Source organism: Acanthaster planci, linkage group LG11 (assembly GCF_054643075.1).
Source record: "Acanthaster planci isolate LZ-2023a linkage group LG11, COTS_SCS, whole genome shotgun sequence".
Classification (NCBI taxonomy): Eukaryota; Metazoa; Echinodermata; class Asteroidea; order Valvatida; family Acanthasteridae; genus Acanthaster; species Acanthaster planci.
The window spans coordinates 13,354,832-13,374,529 of NC_141787.1; the positions used below are offsets into that span (position 1 = coordinate 13,354,832).

Below are 19,698 nucleotides of genomic sequence, written 5' to 3' on the forward strand. Positions count from 1 at the left end.
GGAGGCGTGAACTCACAATTATACCCAGCATCATTAGTAAGGGTTACACCTACGTGACAAGCATGCTTTGAATGTTGCGGCTAAGGGATGAATCACACCGGACATGTCTGTGCCAGGTGCTGGGGGAGGGTAGGTTTACTTTGTGTATACACGAAGCTCATTTTGAGCTTCCTCCATTGGAGGTCTTGTCCAAACAGCACTAGGAAATTCTGCAGGCAGATTCATGACCATCCAGGGCAGTCTGAATTAGACATCATTTCTGGGGTTGGGATTTCCTTTTTCTACTGGCCCTGCACCAGATATAAACATGAGTTATTTTTCACACCTTCAGTTGTATCACCCGGGATATCCCAGGGGATATGAACGTGTAGCAAAAGTATGTGTGGTCTGGTGCCAAGCTCCTTGTCAAATATTATTAAGGTGCATCATTGGTTATAAGAGACAAACCATACTAGGGATTGCTACTGGATAAACCTCTCCCTTCAAAATTACACCTCCTCTTACAAATTTAAAAAAATGAAACTAAAGTACACATCTAAAAAATTGCCAAAGCCATCCAAAGTATTATATGATCATGTATAATTCACTCTGTAATATACTTCTTCATGGAACTTTCCTCAGAACTGATGTTCACATTGAAACTGATCAGCGTAACAAGTAGACTTGGGGGCCTCAGGCATTTTTGGGGAGGGGATGCAAGTCATCAGTTAATTTGATTTTGTGTGTTATCAGAGAAGGTGAATGAACTTAGATTTGACCTGTGTGGTTCTGCTCCAATTACTGATGTGCCGCCTTGTGTAAGCCTTATATAGTCACTAGTGCTGCCTATTTAATTTCTGAACATTCCTCACTGGTCACTGGATGACCAAGCTTCCCCCCCCCTCCCATGTCCAAAATACCTAAGATGTATATGTGACCCACCATCCCCAAACCAGGCTGAAGTAGGTAACTTCATAACCCCAAAATAGTGGAACTTCCACTGTTCAGTTTTTCATGGGAGTTTCGCAGCTTTCACCACCCGTAAGAAGCTTACTGCAGACAGAATTTGGATTTAACATAGATCACTTTAAAGTTTAAACAAAGCTGAAGGAGAGGAATTGTCCAACATCACAAATGGGCGACTTCAGCCTGATTTTGGGATGGGGGGGTCACATATACTCACTGGATAGATGTTTTGGAAACTGAATAAAGAAAGTTGGGATTTGCCTGAATTGAAAAGAATTCAGCACTGGCTGGCTCCTTGGCTTGTTTGACTTGGAAGAGGTTGACGGTGACCAATGTCACAGTCAGTTTTCCCAAACAGATCATTTCTTTTATTGCTCCTTTGTTGACAGAAACTGATCTGAGGGAAGTCAGTGGCCAAATACAAAGGGTTGACCTGCTTTGCTGACTCTTGAAAGATGTATTTTGGGTGGGGGTTGTTGTTGGAGTGGGGGTTGCTATAGCTACCCTTCTTTCGTATTGTCTCCACTCCACTGAAAGCTGAAAGCTATGGGTTGGAATTTTTTTTTTCTTTATCCAGAAAGTTTTGCCTTTTTTTAGCTAGATTTTTTCTTTTAAATGGGCAGTATTTTTATATAAAATATATATATAATATATAAAATGTTCATAAAGTTTCTGGCAATCAGAACCTCCGAAACAGGAAAAAAGTTTCATCACAAAGCTGTAGCTACACTCTTTCCATCCCTCTAATTAAAATATGGTTTCTTTAAACCTGAAATAATCACATTTTTTTTAACCACCGTTTCTTGTGTCTTTGCAGACATCTGATGAGTACGAAGCTCGCATCAGCAAAGCCCTGAACGTGTCCAATCCCACCCAAGTCTCAGGCTACCCAGAGGCACCGCTCGCCTATGACGCAATATGGTCAATAGCGCTGGCCCTTAACCAGTAAGAACGATCTGCATCGCCGGTTGAAAAATTATGACCTAAATTGTTTATCACTTTACAACGCAGTGGGTGTAGAACTTTGCTTGTTGTTAGAAATGCTCTTCATTCCAAAGCACTGGCAAATACAACAGCTGTGGTGTGAAGTTTGGAGCGTATTTTATTTCCTGACTGGTACCAGCATTTTTTGCATTGCTACCCATGACCACTGGGCCTGTGCCAGTGAATTACTTTCTGAGAGGTTGGTAGCGGACAGGCCTTGTTGGCACTGTTTGCAAAATGCAAAACAAACGCAGAAAGAAATTGAACGCATCTGGAGATCCACAGATCCTGCTTAAAAAATGTAAATCACACAGAAGAATCTTAGATCACATTAAATCACATAAAGCTTCTTTTTGGTTACAGTCCCCTTTAAGAAATCTCGTACTCCTCTGAAGACAGTAGGAGTTGTCAACTTGTTCATGTTTTTACTTTATGTACAGCGTTTCTGATTTTATCTTTAACCGATTATCATTTTATTTGGGGAGTGATTTTAGAAGCACCTTGAGGTCTTGTTCACGACCCTTGACATGGTCAAAAATCAATAATAATAATATGCACAGAATTGATAATTGCCAGGATGTCAGACCGAGCATTATGTCAAAATGAAGATCAAAATATGTTCTCTTAGATGTATACAAAAATAAAAATCAGAATACTCTATAAGACTGATTTTGTTGAGGTGTAGTGATCCTTCTTTTTCTGGGAATTTATTTTCTTTTTCCCTTTCATTGTAATCATTTTTTTTTGTCCAACTGTTGCAGAACTGCCAATAGGCTCGCTGACCGTGGCTTGAAGCTGGAGAACTACACCTACGGTAACTTGGAGATAGCAGAGGAGATCTTCAATGCGCTCAACACCACTAACTTTCCTGGACTCTCTGTAAGTAGGGGGGAAATGGTCTCCACATAAATTAGCTTTGGGTTGAAAAACTTTGGGAAGTGATGTTGGATTCAAGAAGATACGTTGAAAATTTGAAACTTTTATTTTGGGCATGTTTTTTAGCTCAATACATTGCCTCCTCCTCTGAGAGATTACGGGGGGGCTTTTCAACAATTGATAAGAAAGCTGGGCTAGTCTATATGTCATTGTATATACAGATTCCCATAGGTTGGTCTCTGTTCTAGACAAGTTCTGCTTCTGATGTTGTTGTGTCCATGCTAACTTCTACAGCCCCCATGAAAGGTTCTCTCAGCAGAAAAAACGTCTTTGGCAACACCTTGATTCAGGTTCACGACTTGAAGGCATACGTGTATCTTCTGGAATTTCTGGAATTTTTTTAAAATTTAAATCATTTGTAAACTTATTTTTAGGGGGTTTATTTTTTACACAAGAGGCTATTCGGTTTCGCTTCACTTGTCAAATGCATTCTGTGATGCATATTAGTCAGTCCGCGCACGAATACACAAAACTGTTTGGTCTGCTGAAAAAAAGAGAGCATCGGAAAGTGCAATGTAATACCAGGGGGGTTGTGAAAGCAATCGCAGGGACCCGCAGATCATATATCAGCGTGAAAAATGTAATCAAACTCGCGGCAAACTGACAGAGAAAACAGAGCTGCGAAACTGAACTGAATAATTGACGGATGTTTTCAACCAAAGAAGAAGGAAAAAAACGTGACTGGAAATTATATCCACAGGCATGCGTTGGAAAATTCGCACTTTGTTAGAGGTCTCTGAAACTGATGAACTGCTTGGTTGTGTCAAGTTGGAACTTCTCCCTTGAAAATATATGTTTAAAAACCCAAGCTTCAATGGGTACCACTTGTGGACATATGAGTAGATATAGATGTCAAGAACCAATCCGCTCAAGCAGAAAAAGCCCCTTATCGGTTGAAAGGAGTCAAGTTGGTTGGGTGTAGTTTATTTTGCTGGTAGCAATGTGACCGTAACGCCTGCATTTCCTAGTGAATGTGCTTGCTGTTAATATGCTGTATCTCCAATACAGTGGTGATTATAGGGGCTTAATGGCAATCGTAAAAATGGAGGCACTAACAATTGTCAGTTTTGGCCTCTGTTGAGGATGGCTTTTGGCCACAGAGGACCCTCCGAATTTTCCTCATCTGGATGTGTTTTCAAAATTTGTTTTGCGTTGGAATGTTTTAGGGTGGTATTTCAGGTTCTCTCAACTCTTGGTCAGAGTCTGTGATTAACTGCAGCCCTTCCTTTCTTTTAAAGGTTAAAGGTCTAATTTAAACGTCTGATTAGTCTTGGTAGGTTTTTTACAATGTCCTTATGTTTCATATATACATGCTGCATCAGTACTAAAAAAGGTGTCAGCCTGCTGGTTTAAAATACAATATTGGACTTAAAAAAGTTTAGCATTCCTGCATTCCAGAATTATTAAGCAAGCATCTTTCAGATATGAAAAAGATGAAAATGTATCACTGGGAAAAGCATAAGGGTCACACTGGAATTTTCCTCACAAAGCAAAAACAAGAATTCATATCCAGACAAAGTCAAATTACATTTCAACTTCAGAAAAATCACTGTTCAAAGATAGTTGTCAACTGTATCAGGATGAAGTGTGTGATAAACCCGGATGTGCACAAATTACCGGAAGATTACTTGTCTGGAAAAAAAACCTTTAATTTGATAGAGTGTGAAATGGGAGGAAGAAAAGACTTCATCGCTGTCACACTTTAATCTGGAGAAGTCTGGCCTGTCTTCAACCTCAAATTACACGGTCTGTCTGAAAGACAATACCAATTCCCCTTCATCGGGTTGCACTAAAGAGACTGGCTATGTCAGGGATATCTGACTTGGGGGTGGAAGATCCTGTTTAGGGGCGGAACTGGCCCCAGGGGCGGAGGAAGGGGGTGATGCTGGAGCACGTGTCCATGCAGCTACCGGTAGGGCTCTATTGTTAGCAGGACTGCCCTTGATTGAATCCACCCTGGAGAGGATGGATTTTCTTTTTTAAGTTGTGTATCATTCTGATGCAGTTTTGTTTCCAAAAAAGAGAATTCTGCTTGTAAGCAACTGCCTTTAACTCTTAGTGAGGTGTTGCCAAGTTTGTTTGGTAAAATTATGGTAAAAACATAATAAAGGCCTTGTGTCGTTGTCACTGATGCAGCAAAACAATGTTTAAAAACTGAATGTTTTCCTCAAATAGGAACAAAATAAAACTTGATTTGAATGGTGGTCACCCTTGTCTAAGAGTGAAAAAGGAATTGGTTTTAAGATTTATTTGTAACAGCGAATTTGCCACTCCTAACCCTCACTCCTGAAATGCAAACAGACATTTTGACGAGCCATTTCATCATACCCTTTTTGCTCCCCTCCCCCACAACGCGAGGACGCCCATCATAAGTCCCAATTGACAGGGAAAAAAAAAAATCAAATGTCCGGACAATTTTGGGACATCCGTCGGTGGCACGTCGCGCGAAATCAAATCAAATAATTGTATTGACGATTTCAAGCAGAGATGATGGTCTGACGCCGCATTGATGAACCGGACGAGGGATGGTCACTTTCCCCGGGTCCTGTCTCCCTTCCCTTGCTTTCACAAGCTCTGCCAAAAAATATGAGAATGTCATGGGGGACTACCGCCGCACAATGCAGAACGTGACCGCACATCTCCACAAATCAGCGCCAGGAGCCCAACCAAAAAATATAAAAAAATAAAAAGAAAATCTGGCTTGCCGCGTTGAAGCGCAGCTGAGCTGAGGTCCTTTATTAACCTGGAAGCCCCTCCTGTGAATACGGCTGACTTGCCCCTATTTAACCCCTGATCCGTGCCGAGAGGTCGGTTGGCCTTAATCCAGCCTGGAGCCCCTGAGCCATGTTTCCCTGGACCCCTTGGGATTAAGCTGGATTAACTTGAGCTTCCAGAAAGAGTTTTTTCTTTTTCTGTCTTTAGTAAAGCATTGTAGATTTTTTTATTTTGCTCCGGTAAAATTAATTTTTTTATGACGAATGAAACTGTCATGCATTTGAAGCATCGCAATTTCAGTGGCGATGAAAAAGAGTCCAAAAATCTTGGCAATTTTGAACAGGTGCATTGGACTTTTATGGGGGTCACTTCTGTTGTTATTTTTTTAAGTCCATAATTGCAGTATAGTTGTGTGTATGTACCCCAAAAAATTTAATTGCCAGTGGGGAATGCACTGTTTGTTAGGTTTTTAGTACACTCTGATGAGTCTTTCAAGAATTCATTTTTCATTTGGGGGAGGGGGGTCATTTGTTATCTTTACTTCAGTATAGACTTTATGGTCAATGGAATAACTCCTGGTTAATCAAAATTATGGAGATATTTAGTGTCCTGTTTGTTATTTTTTTTACAGGGTCAGGTCGCATTCACAGCAACAGGAGACCGTGTAACAAGGACACAGATTGAACAAATGATTGGTAAGGTCTTTGTAAATCTCTCCTGAACCTAACCATTCTAAAATAAACTGAATCTGCTTGCCCTGAAGAAGGTACTCAGTTACCGAAAGCTCAGCAATCACATATTTCAGACCACCCTCCATAGACCCACTCTGAACTGAGTTCATCCATGTTGAGCCCAACGACACCCAAATCAACCAGCCATGTTGAGCCCAACAAGTAGACTCCTGACAGGTATTCCAGCATAGCTTCGCTCCAGAGAAACTCAATTCCCCCGATGCCCAGCTCAACCCACCTATCGATACCCATCTCACCCCACCCTCCAAAAAAGCTGAAACCACCCACCTAGCGTATTTAAACCTAACCGGATCAAATTATGTCCTTCCAACCAAATGGCTCTCTGTGAACCTAACCTGTCCCAACCAAACCCAGCCAAACAAGTCTCGCACTATGAAACATAAGCTCTCATGACCAGAGTGAGATTTCTCCGCTTTTTAGCTGATTTCAGCTTTTTTTTGTTTTGGATTTCAGCTTGTTTTCCTCACTGGTTGTGTACAGAAGTAAAGGAGATTTTCTCAGTTCAGCTTCTTTATGCCTTTTTTCAGCTGTTTTCAGCTATTTTTATCATTGGTCAATCTCACCCCTGCATAACCTTCATGCCAAGTGTACATATAACTCAATCCTACCCAAACACCCACTACATATTCCAGTCCTGATCCACCTCACACAACTATCTTAACCCTAAAAGAACCAGCTTATCTTGGGTCATGGCTCAGCCTAAAGACTTGGCTTGTGAAAAAATGCACTGGGGCAATACCACTGACAGAAAAGGTTGGAAGGTAGACTTGATTCCCTCCCCCCCCCTTTTAAAGTTGAGTCCTAACTCGGTCTTACGTACAGTTCGGTCTTGCTGTCCTGACTACTCTCATGTATTTTTTTTTGAGCCAGCCAACCTACCCAACTTCACCTCCACCCTAAGCTAAATCCCCAAAAGGTATATTTAGTGCCTTTTGATTATCCTACCAGCCATCCTAAATCTTAATCCATTGGAATCAAACTGACTCCTTTACAGCATATCTCACCATCAAGCAAAGCCTTGCCCGTCCAATGGAAGCCCAAAGCCAGACTTGTCTCTGCAGGTTTTAATTAGGGGACAAGATGCTGGAAAATGGGCTCTGTGACTGGAAATTGAAGTATTGATAGGTAATGTGGAATGTTAAAACTCTGTACTGTCTACAGATGGAAAATATCGGAAGATTGCTTACTACGACTCCGTCATGGACAACTTGACATGGCTAGTTCCAGTAGAATGGCCAGGTAAGGGCAAAAATTCTTGTCCAAGTTTGATTAGTGACCATTGTCAACCACTGGTCTATTTACCTGGTACTCGGGATGTATCGTGTGCTTAGGTCACCGAGATAAATTGATTAACAGTTGCTTACAAAACTTGGCCCTACTTGAAGAATCCCAAGTTTGCTGTTTGTTAAAGATGACACCTGATTATTATTATTTAGTACTTGTGGTAATCACGCCAAGGATTCCTCAAAAGTGCCTTAGGCACTGGAGCTCACAAGCCTGCAAAAAACCTGTAAAGAGGTGACAGTGAGAAGCAGTCACAGTTTTAGAGATGGAAGGGAAAACACCAGGGGAACGTTCTGGGTAAAACCTATAGAATCAGGTAGGGACTGAAAATCCAATCCACATGTGCACCAAGCCAGGGATTGAACCCGGGACCACAGAGGTGGAAGGCAAGGAAAGAGCCAGCCACTCCACCAACCTGACTCCCCGCCTTTCTTATTCTGTCAAAGTATATTTGTTTTGTGGACTTTCCATATCAAAAGACTAAACCAAGCATTGGACTGATGACAGTACATTCTCGTGAGTGCATGGAAGTTGTGTGAAAACCTCTGTGCCAGTCATTAACCTGAACAACTGTTATGATAATAATAATAATTTATTCATTTATAAAGCACAAATTTCATATAGATATGTTCAAATGCACTGTTCAATGAAGACATTAAGCGTAGAACAATGAACACATTTAAACATGGTTGAGCCGATGGCATACAAGGGTGTCTCGGGCAGCCGCCAAACAACCCACATTCACCAACATCAGTAAAGGGGAGACAGTAAGAAGCAGTTACAGTTTTAGAGGTAGGAGGAAAATCCCAGAGGAATATTCTGGGTAAAACCCACAGAGTCACGTAGGGACTGAAAACCCAATCCACATGTGGACCGGGCCAGGAATTGAACCCGGGACCACAGAGGTGGAAGGTGAGGAGAGAACTACCTTGCCGACCTGACTCCCCTAAACTGTTGCAGGTTGTTTGAAATACTGAGAGTAAAGTTTTTTGATCCTTTGACCTCTCCCCAACCCCTTCCTCCCCCCACTTCTCCCATGACACATTACCTTTTCCGCTGCCCTCTAGAGGCCATTTTTAGGCTACTTTTCCCACTTACCAGGCTGTTATCACATGCAGAGACTGTTGTATTTGTAAGACCGTCAAGCAGCATGACTATCTGTGAGGTGTATTTCCATCAACAGGAAAGTGGAATGCAGTTGTTTAGTCCTGCATGTCATCTGTGTAGCGCATCACGTTTGTCGGAACTGTTTCCTTGGTGATTGCAGTCCCAGGCAACCCTAAAGGTGCCTCCATAAATATCCAATTAGAGCTCTGTATTCACTCAATCTTTGCATGGGCTCTCACTCTCGCAGTGTGGTTTCTCACAGGATCTGGTGTTTGATTAAAGAGTAATTGAATGATCGATTCCTCCTTGTTGTACACTAGCTATCATCCTAGGTTGGACCAGTTGGTGCATTATGCTCAAATGTCAGTATCGTGTAGAATCTCAGTTCCTGGATGTGTATTCCTTGTTATTGTTTTCCCCTGGATTCAAATTTATCTTGAATTATATCTTTCAGAGCAATGTGCAAAAACTGTTTATTTTTTTGCAAGGTCACTTGACAGCAAAGGAGAAAGTTGAACACTATTCACATCTGAATAATGGATTTAGTTGAGGAAAAGATGTCTTTAACTTTCTGCTACAGACTAGATTGCGCACTTATTATGTTACTGGGACTGTGACCGGTACCCGGTTACCCAGGTACCTGGATACCTGAAACCCAACCAACGGTGGGGTAATCCAGTTCCATTACTGTGATTAAATTTATGGCGAGAGTTCTTTCACACATTCCCACACTTAAGGCAGATTGGGATGCCCTCCTTCCCTCTCTCCCCTTTTTGTCTGTTTTGTTTCCCTTCTGAAAGCATATAAAAAAAACCCAAAATATGTCACCTCAACCCTCAGAAAGGCCATAAAAGGTTACATTAATAGTTAACTACGTACAATTGCTGCCCCCTTGAGAACTTGGTTCAAGATCCACCCTTGTCCAGTGGCATAAGTAGAGGTCAGGGGCACTCCCCCCCCAAATGCCCTCTCCCCCCTTTGAAATCTCTGAATAATCTCCCTTGCAATGCAGCTACAGCTTATTTTCTTGTGGTGCCCCCTTGTAAAAATGTGTGCACCCCAGGTGCCCCCCTCCCCCGACATGTAGCCCTAGATATGCCACTGCCTATACCACCCCTTTCTGGATGAGCTGCACAACTTTAAGATGGTTTTGTTTCTACCGATGTTTACAGGAACATTGTTCCACGCCATATAGAGGAAACAGAAAGAAGTACATGTAGTTTTAGGCGTTTTGTGGGAACATTGATGCAAGATAATGCTTCACATCTGGGTTTGATATTATGGTCAAGTACACTGGAATGTGACCCTATTTTCAGATTGTTCAGTTGCTGTGGTTTAGATGATAGCCATAGTTAGACAGACAGACAGACAGACAAAGGCAAAAGGGGGTGTTAAATAAAGACAAGACAGAGTGAGAAGCTACCGGTAAGTGTGAGAAACGGTCAGACAGGACAAAAAGGCCTGTTAACAGGAGTGCATTGGGGGAAAATGAAGAGCACTTTTTATTGACTTTGCCCCGCACTCAACAGCTGTCCCCAACCAATCCAATCCTAGCGTAATGTAATTGGTATCGACTCTCGTCTCCCAACCCCCCCCCCTTCCCTCCACTCCCACGTCGAAATCCATTCCATGGTTTGTATTGGCAAGCTCTACAGAACCCCCTCGGGATTCTTGCAGTAAAAAAACGTCCCTCCTCAAAAAATATCTGGGGACAAGAAAATAGCAGTGTTTACTCCAAGGGAGTTGTCACAATAAAGATCTTGTTCAGCAAAATTGAGAGAATGTGCGAAGATTGAGCTAAACAAGATTCTGTTAAAAGTGCTTGGAAAGGGAAAGTTGTGGCAGGTGGATAAAAAAAAACAGCTTGCCTAGATTGTTGCTATGGCATTATGCGTGATGCTTCGGGGAGGGGGGTGCAGATAGAGAACATGAGCATCAATGTGGGTTCCTGGATTTTTCTTACGGCAGGCAAAAATGCTGAAGGCGTTCATTGATTTGGTCATTTTATGAGCTTGTCTGTCTGCTAATTGCATCGTGGACTCACAATCATACAACTGCTGTTGTACCAGCCCCCCCCAAAGGGCAACATGGTATTTCAACATTGTTGGCCGCTGGACAGCATTCTGTTAGCAGCGTGTTTTGCATGCGTTTAGTGCAGGGGTCCTTAAAGAACGACAGACCTACCAATTCAGACTTGGCGAGATGGACAGTTGGGAGTAATGGAAGCTTTATATGAAAAGACACAAGTGCATCAATGGAAAGTTTTTGTGCATATTTTATCCACAGATCGGGATAAAAAGGATGTGTGGTTGATTTGATGGTGAGATGAGAACATTAGAAACTTGAAACGTGTGAAAGTTTTTTCCTTGCAAGGATTTGTATAGTGCCAGTGGTTGACAGTAATATCCTTTTAAAGGGAGGTAAAGATTTGCCGGGGGGGGGCTGGTCGTCATTCTGCTTATGAATTACGAGGCAGTTATGTAATCACTTTGAAGACAGAATGTGTCACCCAGATGAGAAAACATGAGCCCACACATATCAATATTCATCTCCATTTCGGGTCCCCCTCTTATCAGCCATTAGCTTTCTTCAATTCACAATTGGTGGGAAGTTTTACCTCCGTGTAGTATGTTCCGAAATTGTAGCCAAGTGTCTGAATTGCATGGACTGTATGAACTGTCCAATGCCGAACATTTGGTTAATGGGCTTTTGCTTTCATACATGTAACTTGTTTCTAGAAAAATTTATCATGTAAATTTAGACCAGAACACTGCTCTAGAAAAGGAATTTTTATTTCATCTTACACAGTCTGGAAAAAATAAAGCAGTTTTAGAATTACCAATATAGGTGAAATACTACCGAACATGTCTTGATCCCTGACCTTTGACACCTATCACGTATACATTCCTTTATCTTTTTTATTGGCTTTCAATGGTTAGGTTTTTTGTGTTTGAATGGGTAATTTTTAAAAGAAAATATCACTCAGTGCTGGTTTACTGGTTGGTCAAATTATTTCTAGAGGTTGTCCCAACCTAACCCCCCCCGCCTTTCTTTTTATCTCACATTTTGTCCAATATCCTATCAACACAACCCGAGACATGTTCTGTCCCATCAAAACTTTATTAAAAAATAAACTGGCAGCTTGCGCCGGCGGGCACGGCCAAGCAAGTACCTTGCGTGTCCCTATCAATTACCAGCGTGTTCACTCTTCCCTTGTTCAAGCTTGTAAATGTTAGTACAAGATTTTTTTTTTCTACTAAGAGCCAAACATGCATTATGTTAAACCCACACAGCCAGATTTTTTTTTCTGCGTCATGTAGCATTAAAAAAGCAAGCCTCGATAGCACAGTTCCGCCATGTGTTGTCTTGTTATTGGAGAGCATCAGCGTTTAGATGGTTGGGTCTCAAAGATGCGGTTGTGATCATAAGAGAAACAGGCACTGTAGTGCATGGTTGTGGCTCTTACAGGCTGATGTTAATGCAGTTTTTAAGGTGCCCAAGGGGTGTTGGAATGCAGGAGACTTCTCCGATGATTTGATAGATTTCCGTCCATTATAAGCTCCCCCTTTCATGTCATTAGTTCCTTAGAAATGCATTATATGCGACTGCAGTTATTTCTGAAAATGCCCTTTTGCATACAGGTAGCTTTTTTTTTTCAATTATCAGCTGCTGTCACTGGTATTTATTAGTAACCTGAATTGCACAGGCAAGCACATGCATGCTTCGTGAGGCTGTGTTTACGTGGAAATCGTGTTTCAAATCAAATGTTTTGACCGCAAAGCGGGTTTGGCAACCACGGATGTCATATGTTGCCCAAAACATGAGCTCTGTTAGGCACGTTTCTACACCTCGCAGATCTTCCCTTCACAACCGATGAACATCCCTTCACAACCAATGCAGGCCACCACCCAAAATATTTGCACGGGATCCAAAACAAACATTGGCCAGGAAAAAAAAAGATATTTATAAATATATAGCAACAGCCTTCCAACTCACTGCCTGCCGTCCCTGGCCATTTCAGCTGGTTGGACATCTGTCAGCTACAAACTCGGGATGTTAGGATGCCCAGAATAAACACAGACACCTGGTGGTGAAGCTAGGACTACAACTCTCTGGGATAGAGCTGACCGCTAGTGTGCAAAAAGTGTCAAGCCAAATCATAATTGTTTAACTGGGGAGGTCATGTTTTGATGTCCTCCAAATATTTGTGGTCACTTATTTCTGTTGTTGCAAGAGTAATTCGGAGAGAAGACTCCTGGTGGATTAGAATCAAGCTGAGTTAGTAAGAAGCAGTCAGTGATTGGCGTTTATTGTAGTATTTGTCATTGGAGGAGACTTTCTGATTGTACTTTGGGTGTTTTTTTTGCCGTTCTTTTTTTCAGAAAATTTTTCCTAAGTGTGGCAGTTCATCAGAGAGGCCTTAATTTAATTGATTTCAATTAAGGCTTTAAATTTTTAATTTAAAGTTGGCGTGACATTGGGGGATTCGGGGAGACTCCTGCATGAAAAATGCTTCTGAAAGCAGTGGTGGCATTGAATGAAGCCTGCCATTTTACATCCGGTGTGTCCGCGATTGCATTGTGCAAAGGGGCGAAGTATGAAAGCTGGCTGACCTTCCTCTGGGGCAGCTGATGGGTCCATCACTATCGTATGCATGCGTAATTGCACGTAATTTGATTTGGTAGAATGGAGAGACGTAATTGGCGTGAAGACAAGGTTTAATGGCCGTGAACATCATTTGATTAGGAGTAACAATAGACAACACTTCAGAATATTAAAAAAGATAATAACAACTGTTAAAAATGTGGTGTTTTATATAACAGAAAATTTTATTCTTTTAGTAGTAGTCTCCAAGTAGTCTCTCTTCAAAGAGAAGATGTGATTTCAAGCCATTTGTTAATTATCAAGTTTCGTGAAGTTTTCCTACAGTTCAATTTTGTCATCATTTCATAGTCATCTAAGAATGTATGATAAGAAATGACCAATTTCAGTGGTTGTGAGGTTACAAAAGTGCAATCTTTGATTGGCTAATTCTGCCGTAAAAATCCACGGAAATTAAGTAGAAGCTGTCAAACGCAGAACTCCCGAAGTGAACGAAGCAAAGATGGGGGTTATTGGGAGTGAGAACAACATTTAAACATGATCGGTAATGATTGCACGACTGACACACTTGATGCATTATTGATGTCCAGTAACGTACAGGAGCTCGTTGTTTCCCAGAATGATCAAACTTTGATGTGAGCATTGATGCAGGGTACCGATGAACTGTGAATATTGTAAGACATTTGGCAGAGAAAAGGGCTTTCATGTATTTTTAACGGACACGTATCGATAGGAATACAAATTGTTTGAACAGTTGATCAAGTTCACTGGTGCTTTTGATGTTACAATGATGCATTATTTTGAAGGTTGGATGCCTGTCTTTGTTTCCTCTTCATCAAAGGGGGTATCATGCTCAACTCCCTTTTTGGGTGGGGGGATGCACCTGGATGTAAGCTTTCCTTTAATCAGAACACCATTGTGTAAATTGATAGGCCAATCAATTGCTTCTTCACAGAGGCATCGTGTGGTAACAAAGAACAACCTTTTACAGCACACACTGGTGTGGAAGCACCAGTGTGGTCCTAGCAGTTTTTATTTCCAGAGATGGCATGGCCCCAAGGCCACATCACATAAGATGTTCTGCTGTACCAAGATAAATGGAAAAAGGTTATGTAAATGCCAAACCGGACACGTTTGGCTGTTTGGAAATTTTTTCATAAAGAAAGGTATTCGTTGTGGTGAAATGAAATCATCATTTTCCGTGGTTGTTAATACCCAGCTTCCCTGAGCTAAACAATTTCATTGAATTTTCAAAGTGGGACTAATAAAATTTCTTAATTTACTCATAAATTCCTTAAATTGTCTGTTTTATCAGAACAATTAATGAAATTGAACAAAAAATGAAGCTGTTATCGTGTCTTACCTAAAAAGGCATTTTGCAGCAAAGAGTAGGTTCTAATATTCTGTGTGAGTAGAGAATGTTTGAATCGGGTGCAGTCTGGCACTACCTTTTATTTTTTTTGATTTGTGGGAAGAAATTACTGCATGTGTTCAAATGCTAAATTTCCATCTGACTGCGATTGCATCAAACTCTTTGAGAATTCTTGGATGTCTCTGAATGCAGGAGCCGGACAGAAATGGTGGTAAAAGTGTCCACCAAGGCTGAGACTTGTTTTGTTTTGCGCGTTTTGACCACAGTTATATGCGTTCCATGTTTCATTGTTACAACAATCTTGGGATGGCCATGTTGCGTCCCAAGAAAACTCCCTAACTCCTGCCTCTCCTCTCCTTTTCTTTGTGCTCCTCCCCTTCAGGAGGAGACGGGCCGCCCAAGGACGGCGTGGACACCAGGCCCCAGCTGAGGGTCATCTCCAAGGACCTCTTCATCCCCGTCTGCGTGCTGGCCGGCCTGGCCATCATCTTTGCCTGCGTCTGCATCACCTTCAACATGTGCTTCCAACACACAGGGTAAGAGGTGGAATTGAACCCAATACCCACAGATCATTATTCCAGTGCTTCGCATACAAATACAAAGGCCAAAGAGCTAAAAAGGGCTCTGTGCAACCTATTTCCAATGTTGTGCCAGCCACGAGATGGGGGGGTTGTCAATTTTTCTAAACAGTGGTAAGTTGCCATTACAACACTATGACCATACGACTTTGGGTATTTTAGGGCTTAATTGTTTCACATGGATGGGGATCCCAATCACAGATCTAACATTGGTTCACTGGCACTAGAACATGCCAGATGGATAGAGCGAACCAGCCTTGGGATCTTTGATTGAGATCCAGATCCACGTAAAACAAACAGGACCCTTGCATTTAAATTAAAAAATCTGAATCGTCTCTGAGCTATGTATCTTGCCCCAAAACAGGTACATCAGCTGCTCCCAGCCCCACATCAACAACCTGACGGCTATCGGCTGCATCATCGGTCTGATGAGTGTCTTCCTGATGGGTCTGGATGGACAGTATGTCAGCGAAGACCAGTTTCCCATGGTCTGCAGTGTGAGTCTTGGACTTCTGTCTCACAAGATTATAAAAATTTGCCGTGTGGTGCTTTTTGTGTCCTTTTGTGTGTACCCTTGAAAGGGCTGTTGTTAAAAGTCACCGCATAGTTTGGGTGGAAAAGGTGTTGGCTTATGGGTCTGAAACTGTGGACACCATGGAACAAAGACCGGTGAGCCTCTGTTATGGAAAGAGGATCTTTTTAATCTGTTAAAAATTCTCTTTTGACACGTGAGATCTGCCGTTGATGATGCCGGGTGATGTCAGTTTTTGTGTAAAGTACATGTACAACTTGTACCACCCCAGAGTCTTTCAGTAATGTTCGTGCAACCTTGTGACTTGTTTGGTCAGGTTATTACCTGGTGTTATCACTCCCTGAATTTGGGGAATTGCAGAGTTAGTATTTTCTGGAAGCAATCTTTGCAAATTCATTCACAGTAGTTCCAGAGCCCCACATGCATGCGTGTATCAGGAATACGTGTATGTTATTTGATATACCTTTATATCCAAGGAGAACTGAACTGAGCTAAGCGTAGTGGCTTATTCTTGTGTCTGTTTTAAATCGTAATTTTCAAAAAGGAAATCAGGAAAGTAACCCTTAATTCAGAGAAAGAATTCTTGACAGAGTGTGAAGAATTTATAATTCCACAAGAGACTTGAGTTCATTATCAAATGAATAATGATCAGACTCCTTGAAAATGACACCCCCAAATTGTTTTTTAAATTAATATATAAATATGATTGAAAATTGCCAATTTTCTGTGCCCAAATGTTTAGATATTTGCGGGAAGAATGTTCTAACGGGTAAATACTGGAGATGTTTTTCAGTATTGGGGAGGGGTTGACGTGGGTACTCCATTGAATTAAACACTTGTCATCAATATGATGAATAATAGCTTTATCAGTAACCACTCCAGCTGTCAAATGATATCTGATATTAATCATAGAACTTTTGCAGTTGGTTTTCGCATACAGTATTTCAGTTTGAAATTTATAATGCTGCTTCTCAACAGATATCACAGTTTAAAAAATTCTTCAGTGATTAGCATAATTTTTTTCTCCCATAATAATACTATAATAAATACATCTATAAAGCTTTTTTAAGGTATTCTTGTCAACAGTTTTTAGCCTAGCATTTCCCCTTTTAAGCTCGTTTGAATCTCTGGTACTGACAAGGCAGAATTGATTCCTTCACTAGTGAGAAAGGGAAGCTTTAATAAACATTTATCACACTCAATTTGAGCATTTTGCCCCACCAAAACGTCCATTCAGTCATTTATTGGGAATTTTTTTCCCCTCGTTTCTTTTTTTTCCTTTCTTCTTCTTTCCCCCCATTCTCCCCGGCCATGCCTCAAACTCGCCGGAAGGAATTGGCGTCACTAACAATAGCCCATTGATTAATCTGGCATTTTCACCTGCCATGTACTGCATGTGCCTCGGGGCAGGTCTGCCCATTGACAATCGGGCACAAATCGAATGGTGTTCACGACCTTTGTCTTGTAAGCATGTGTTTGTGCGACTTAGCCTGCTGATCACATGGCACACAGGCCAGCAATGATATCCGCACAGTCTTGCATGCAGAGCTGTGTTTCAAGGCCATTGAACCTCAGTTCAGTCATGGAGGGAGTAAACCAAATCCGACAGCATTTCATACATCAGTTACAGTTATAAATTTAGCCGTTGTGCTGTTTGCTTATCAAAGAGTGTGCAGTAAACCTGATGACCATCATCTCAGACATCCATGCCATCATCCCCCCTCCCCCCAAAAAAAATGAAAATTAGAATTGCCATCCATCTTAAATAACTACAGAGTTTTTTTATTATTTTGTTTCGTTGCTATTGAGGGGTTCTTGCTCTATTTAGAAAGTTGTTTGTTTCAAGTGTATGAAACCTATGTGGAGCTTTAATTATTTGTGAAATGAAATTGTCATTTTTTTTTCGAACTCCCAGAATCCTTTCAGTGAGACCTAATTTACTTTACCCAGACATCAAGCACCATTTGCATCATAAGGGGATTGTGCACCCTGCATAAAAAAATTTAAATTAAAAAGGAAACAAAAAGAGCGATGAAAGGGGACACGAGTCACTAATTTGCTTTAATAAACCTTAAAATTGACCCCCCCACTGTTAATGGTTTATCAGTTCGTGGCTGATCAGTACTTTGCCCCACCCCCAAAAATTTCTTCCCGGGAAAAATCCTGGCGGTGCTCATGCCAAGTTCTGATTGAATTCCAGTGTCCCGTGTCGTTCTTCTCATTATACCTGAGTCAGCTGCAGCCTTTATGTCTATAAACTAAAGAAACTTTCCCCAAATTACAGGTGTGTTAAGAAAATAAAAGATTGTCGTAAAAAAAAGACACTGTGATTCAACACAAGGTGCGTGCAGTAAGCTTACATGATGCACAAGTGAAAATTTTATTGCCAAATGGACTATTCATGGGCTTCGAGAGTAATTCTCTGGCGTAATAACGAAAATTGATCATTCTAAAGAACTGCGTGCAGCCACTGGTAATGTCAAAGGGTGTTGGATAAAAAGGGTATATAGGTAATTCCAGAATTCAGGGGTCCAAAGGGGTGACATTTTTGTGTCCCTGTCACATCTGACCTTTGTTGTTTGACATGGAAATATCACCAGAATTGATTTCAAATTATAACTATTTGTTTGGCTTAGAAATTAGAAAATGTGTTCTGAACTTACAAAATCATATTTCAGATGTGACAGGGACACACACAAAAATGGACCTCTAATTTCTGGAATTACCTATATGCACTACATACTCCATTAGACTCTATGATCCGGCTGAATCAGGCAGCAAGATTGATAACGTTACCCCGTTATGGGCATGTTTCTCATGAGGCTGCGATGCTATCCGTCTCTTTCTGCCAGCTCGTCCTCCCATAACCGGCCCCTGAGACTACTACACAAGCACACTCTGTGATGAGAACATGCTTGGCTGAGCAAATCAGAACACAGCTCGCGGGGGAACTCAGAAAGGGCCGGGTCACGCGGTAATCAGGTCACAAGTTAATAGGGAAGAATTGCAGCGAGGCGGAGGCATTGAGTTGGTATACGATTTGAATGTGAACTGAATAGCATGATATAGACGTACTCATTCGGCACATCATGCCTCAAGTATGTCCGGTGGCTCATCACTTTGTGTGTTATGGAAATGGAACAAGAGAGCTGTTGGCTCATCCTGCTTGGGTTTGATTGCGTGGGTTTGTCTACTCCCCCCCCAGCTCACATTTCGTCCAAGCTTCCAAGAGCATGTCTGAGAGATATAAGACAAGGACATAAGGATTGTTTGGCAGTCATGCAGAGCCTCAGTAATTGGGCATGCAGTACGTGTGCATTAAATACGTTATGAATTATCACTTGGGTGCAAGAGAAGTGTTGACAAGAATAGTATCCCTGCAGGCCATGATGGGGCTAGAAAAGCTAGCGCAATTGGGAAGGGAAGCACGTCGTTTTCGATGTCGCAAGGGCAAAAACAGGATAACCATTTTATCTTCAAATAAACTTTGTTAACTGCTCATTTTTCACATCCTGTGGATACCTGTAAAATTTTGTTTGCCAAGGTGATCAAATATCTTGTTAAGCCAATGCAGTGGCCAAACATCATGGTTTTACACTTTTAGGTTGATTGGACAGTGGTATATTTATAGGGCATTGGTTTGTTTGTTTTTTCTCGGTTAATTTTTTTGGTTTTGTTTTTTCTTATGCAGTCGGTTGCATGGCTTTTAGCTGTAGCATTTTCCCTGGGCTACGGAGCCATGTTCAGCAAAATCTGGATGATGCACAGTCTGGTGACACAGGAGAAATCGGAAAGCGAGGATGGACGACGGAGGCGGCGGAAAATCAGCCTTCAGGTGAGTCTCTGCCAACAAACACCGGTCACAGTGGAGGTCTAAACTTCAGAACTGGC

General features: G+C 41.5%; 1 protein-coding gene across 1 annotated transcript in view; it reads left to right on the top strand.

The window, feature by feature from the left end:
- The window catches only part of LOC110981381 (gamma-aminobutyric acid type B receptor subunit 1-like), a 117,495-nt gene that overhangs the window by 88,111 nt on the left and 9,686 nt on the right, over positions 1-19,698 (top strand). The window contains exons 6-12 of the mRNA XM_022238911.2: positions 1,763-1,890; positions 2,691-2,808; positions 6,212-6,275; positions 7,494-7,571; positions 15,080-15,233; positions 15,640-15,772; positions 19,499-19,642. Of these exons, the coding sequence (XP_022094603.1) occupies positions 1,763-1,890; positions 2,691-2,808; positions 6,212-6,275; positions 7,494-7,571; positions 15,080-15,233; positions 15,640-15,772; positions 19,499-19,642 (819 nt within the window). The remainder of the gene's footprint in view (positions 1-1,762; positions 1,891-2,690; positions 2,809-6,211; positions 6,276-7,493; positions 7,572-15,079; positions 15,234-15,639; positions 15,773-19,498; positions 19,643-19,698) is intronic.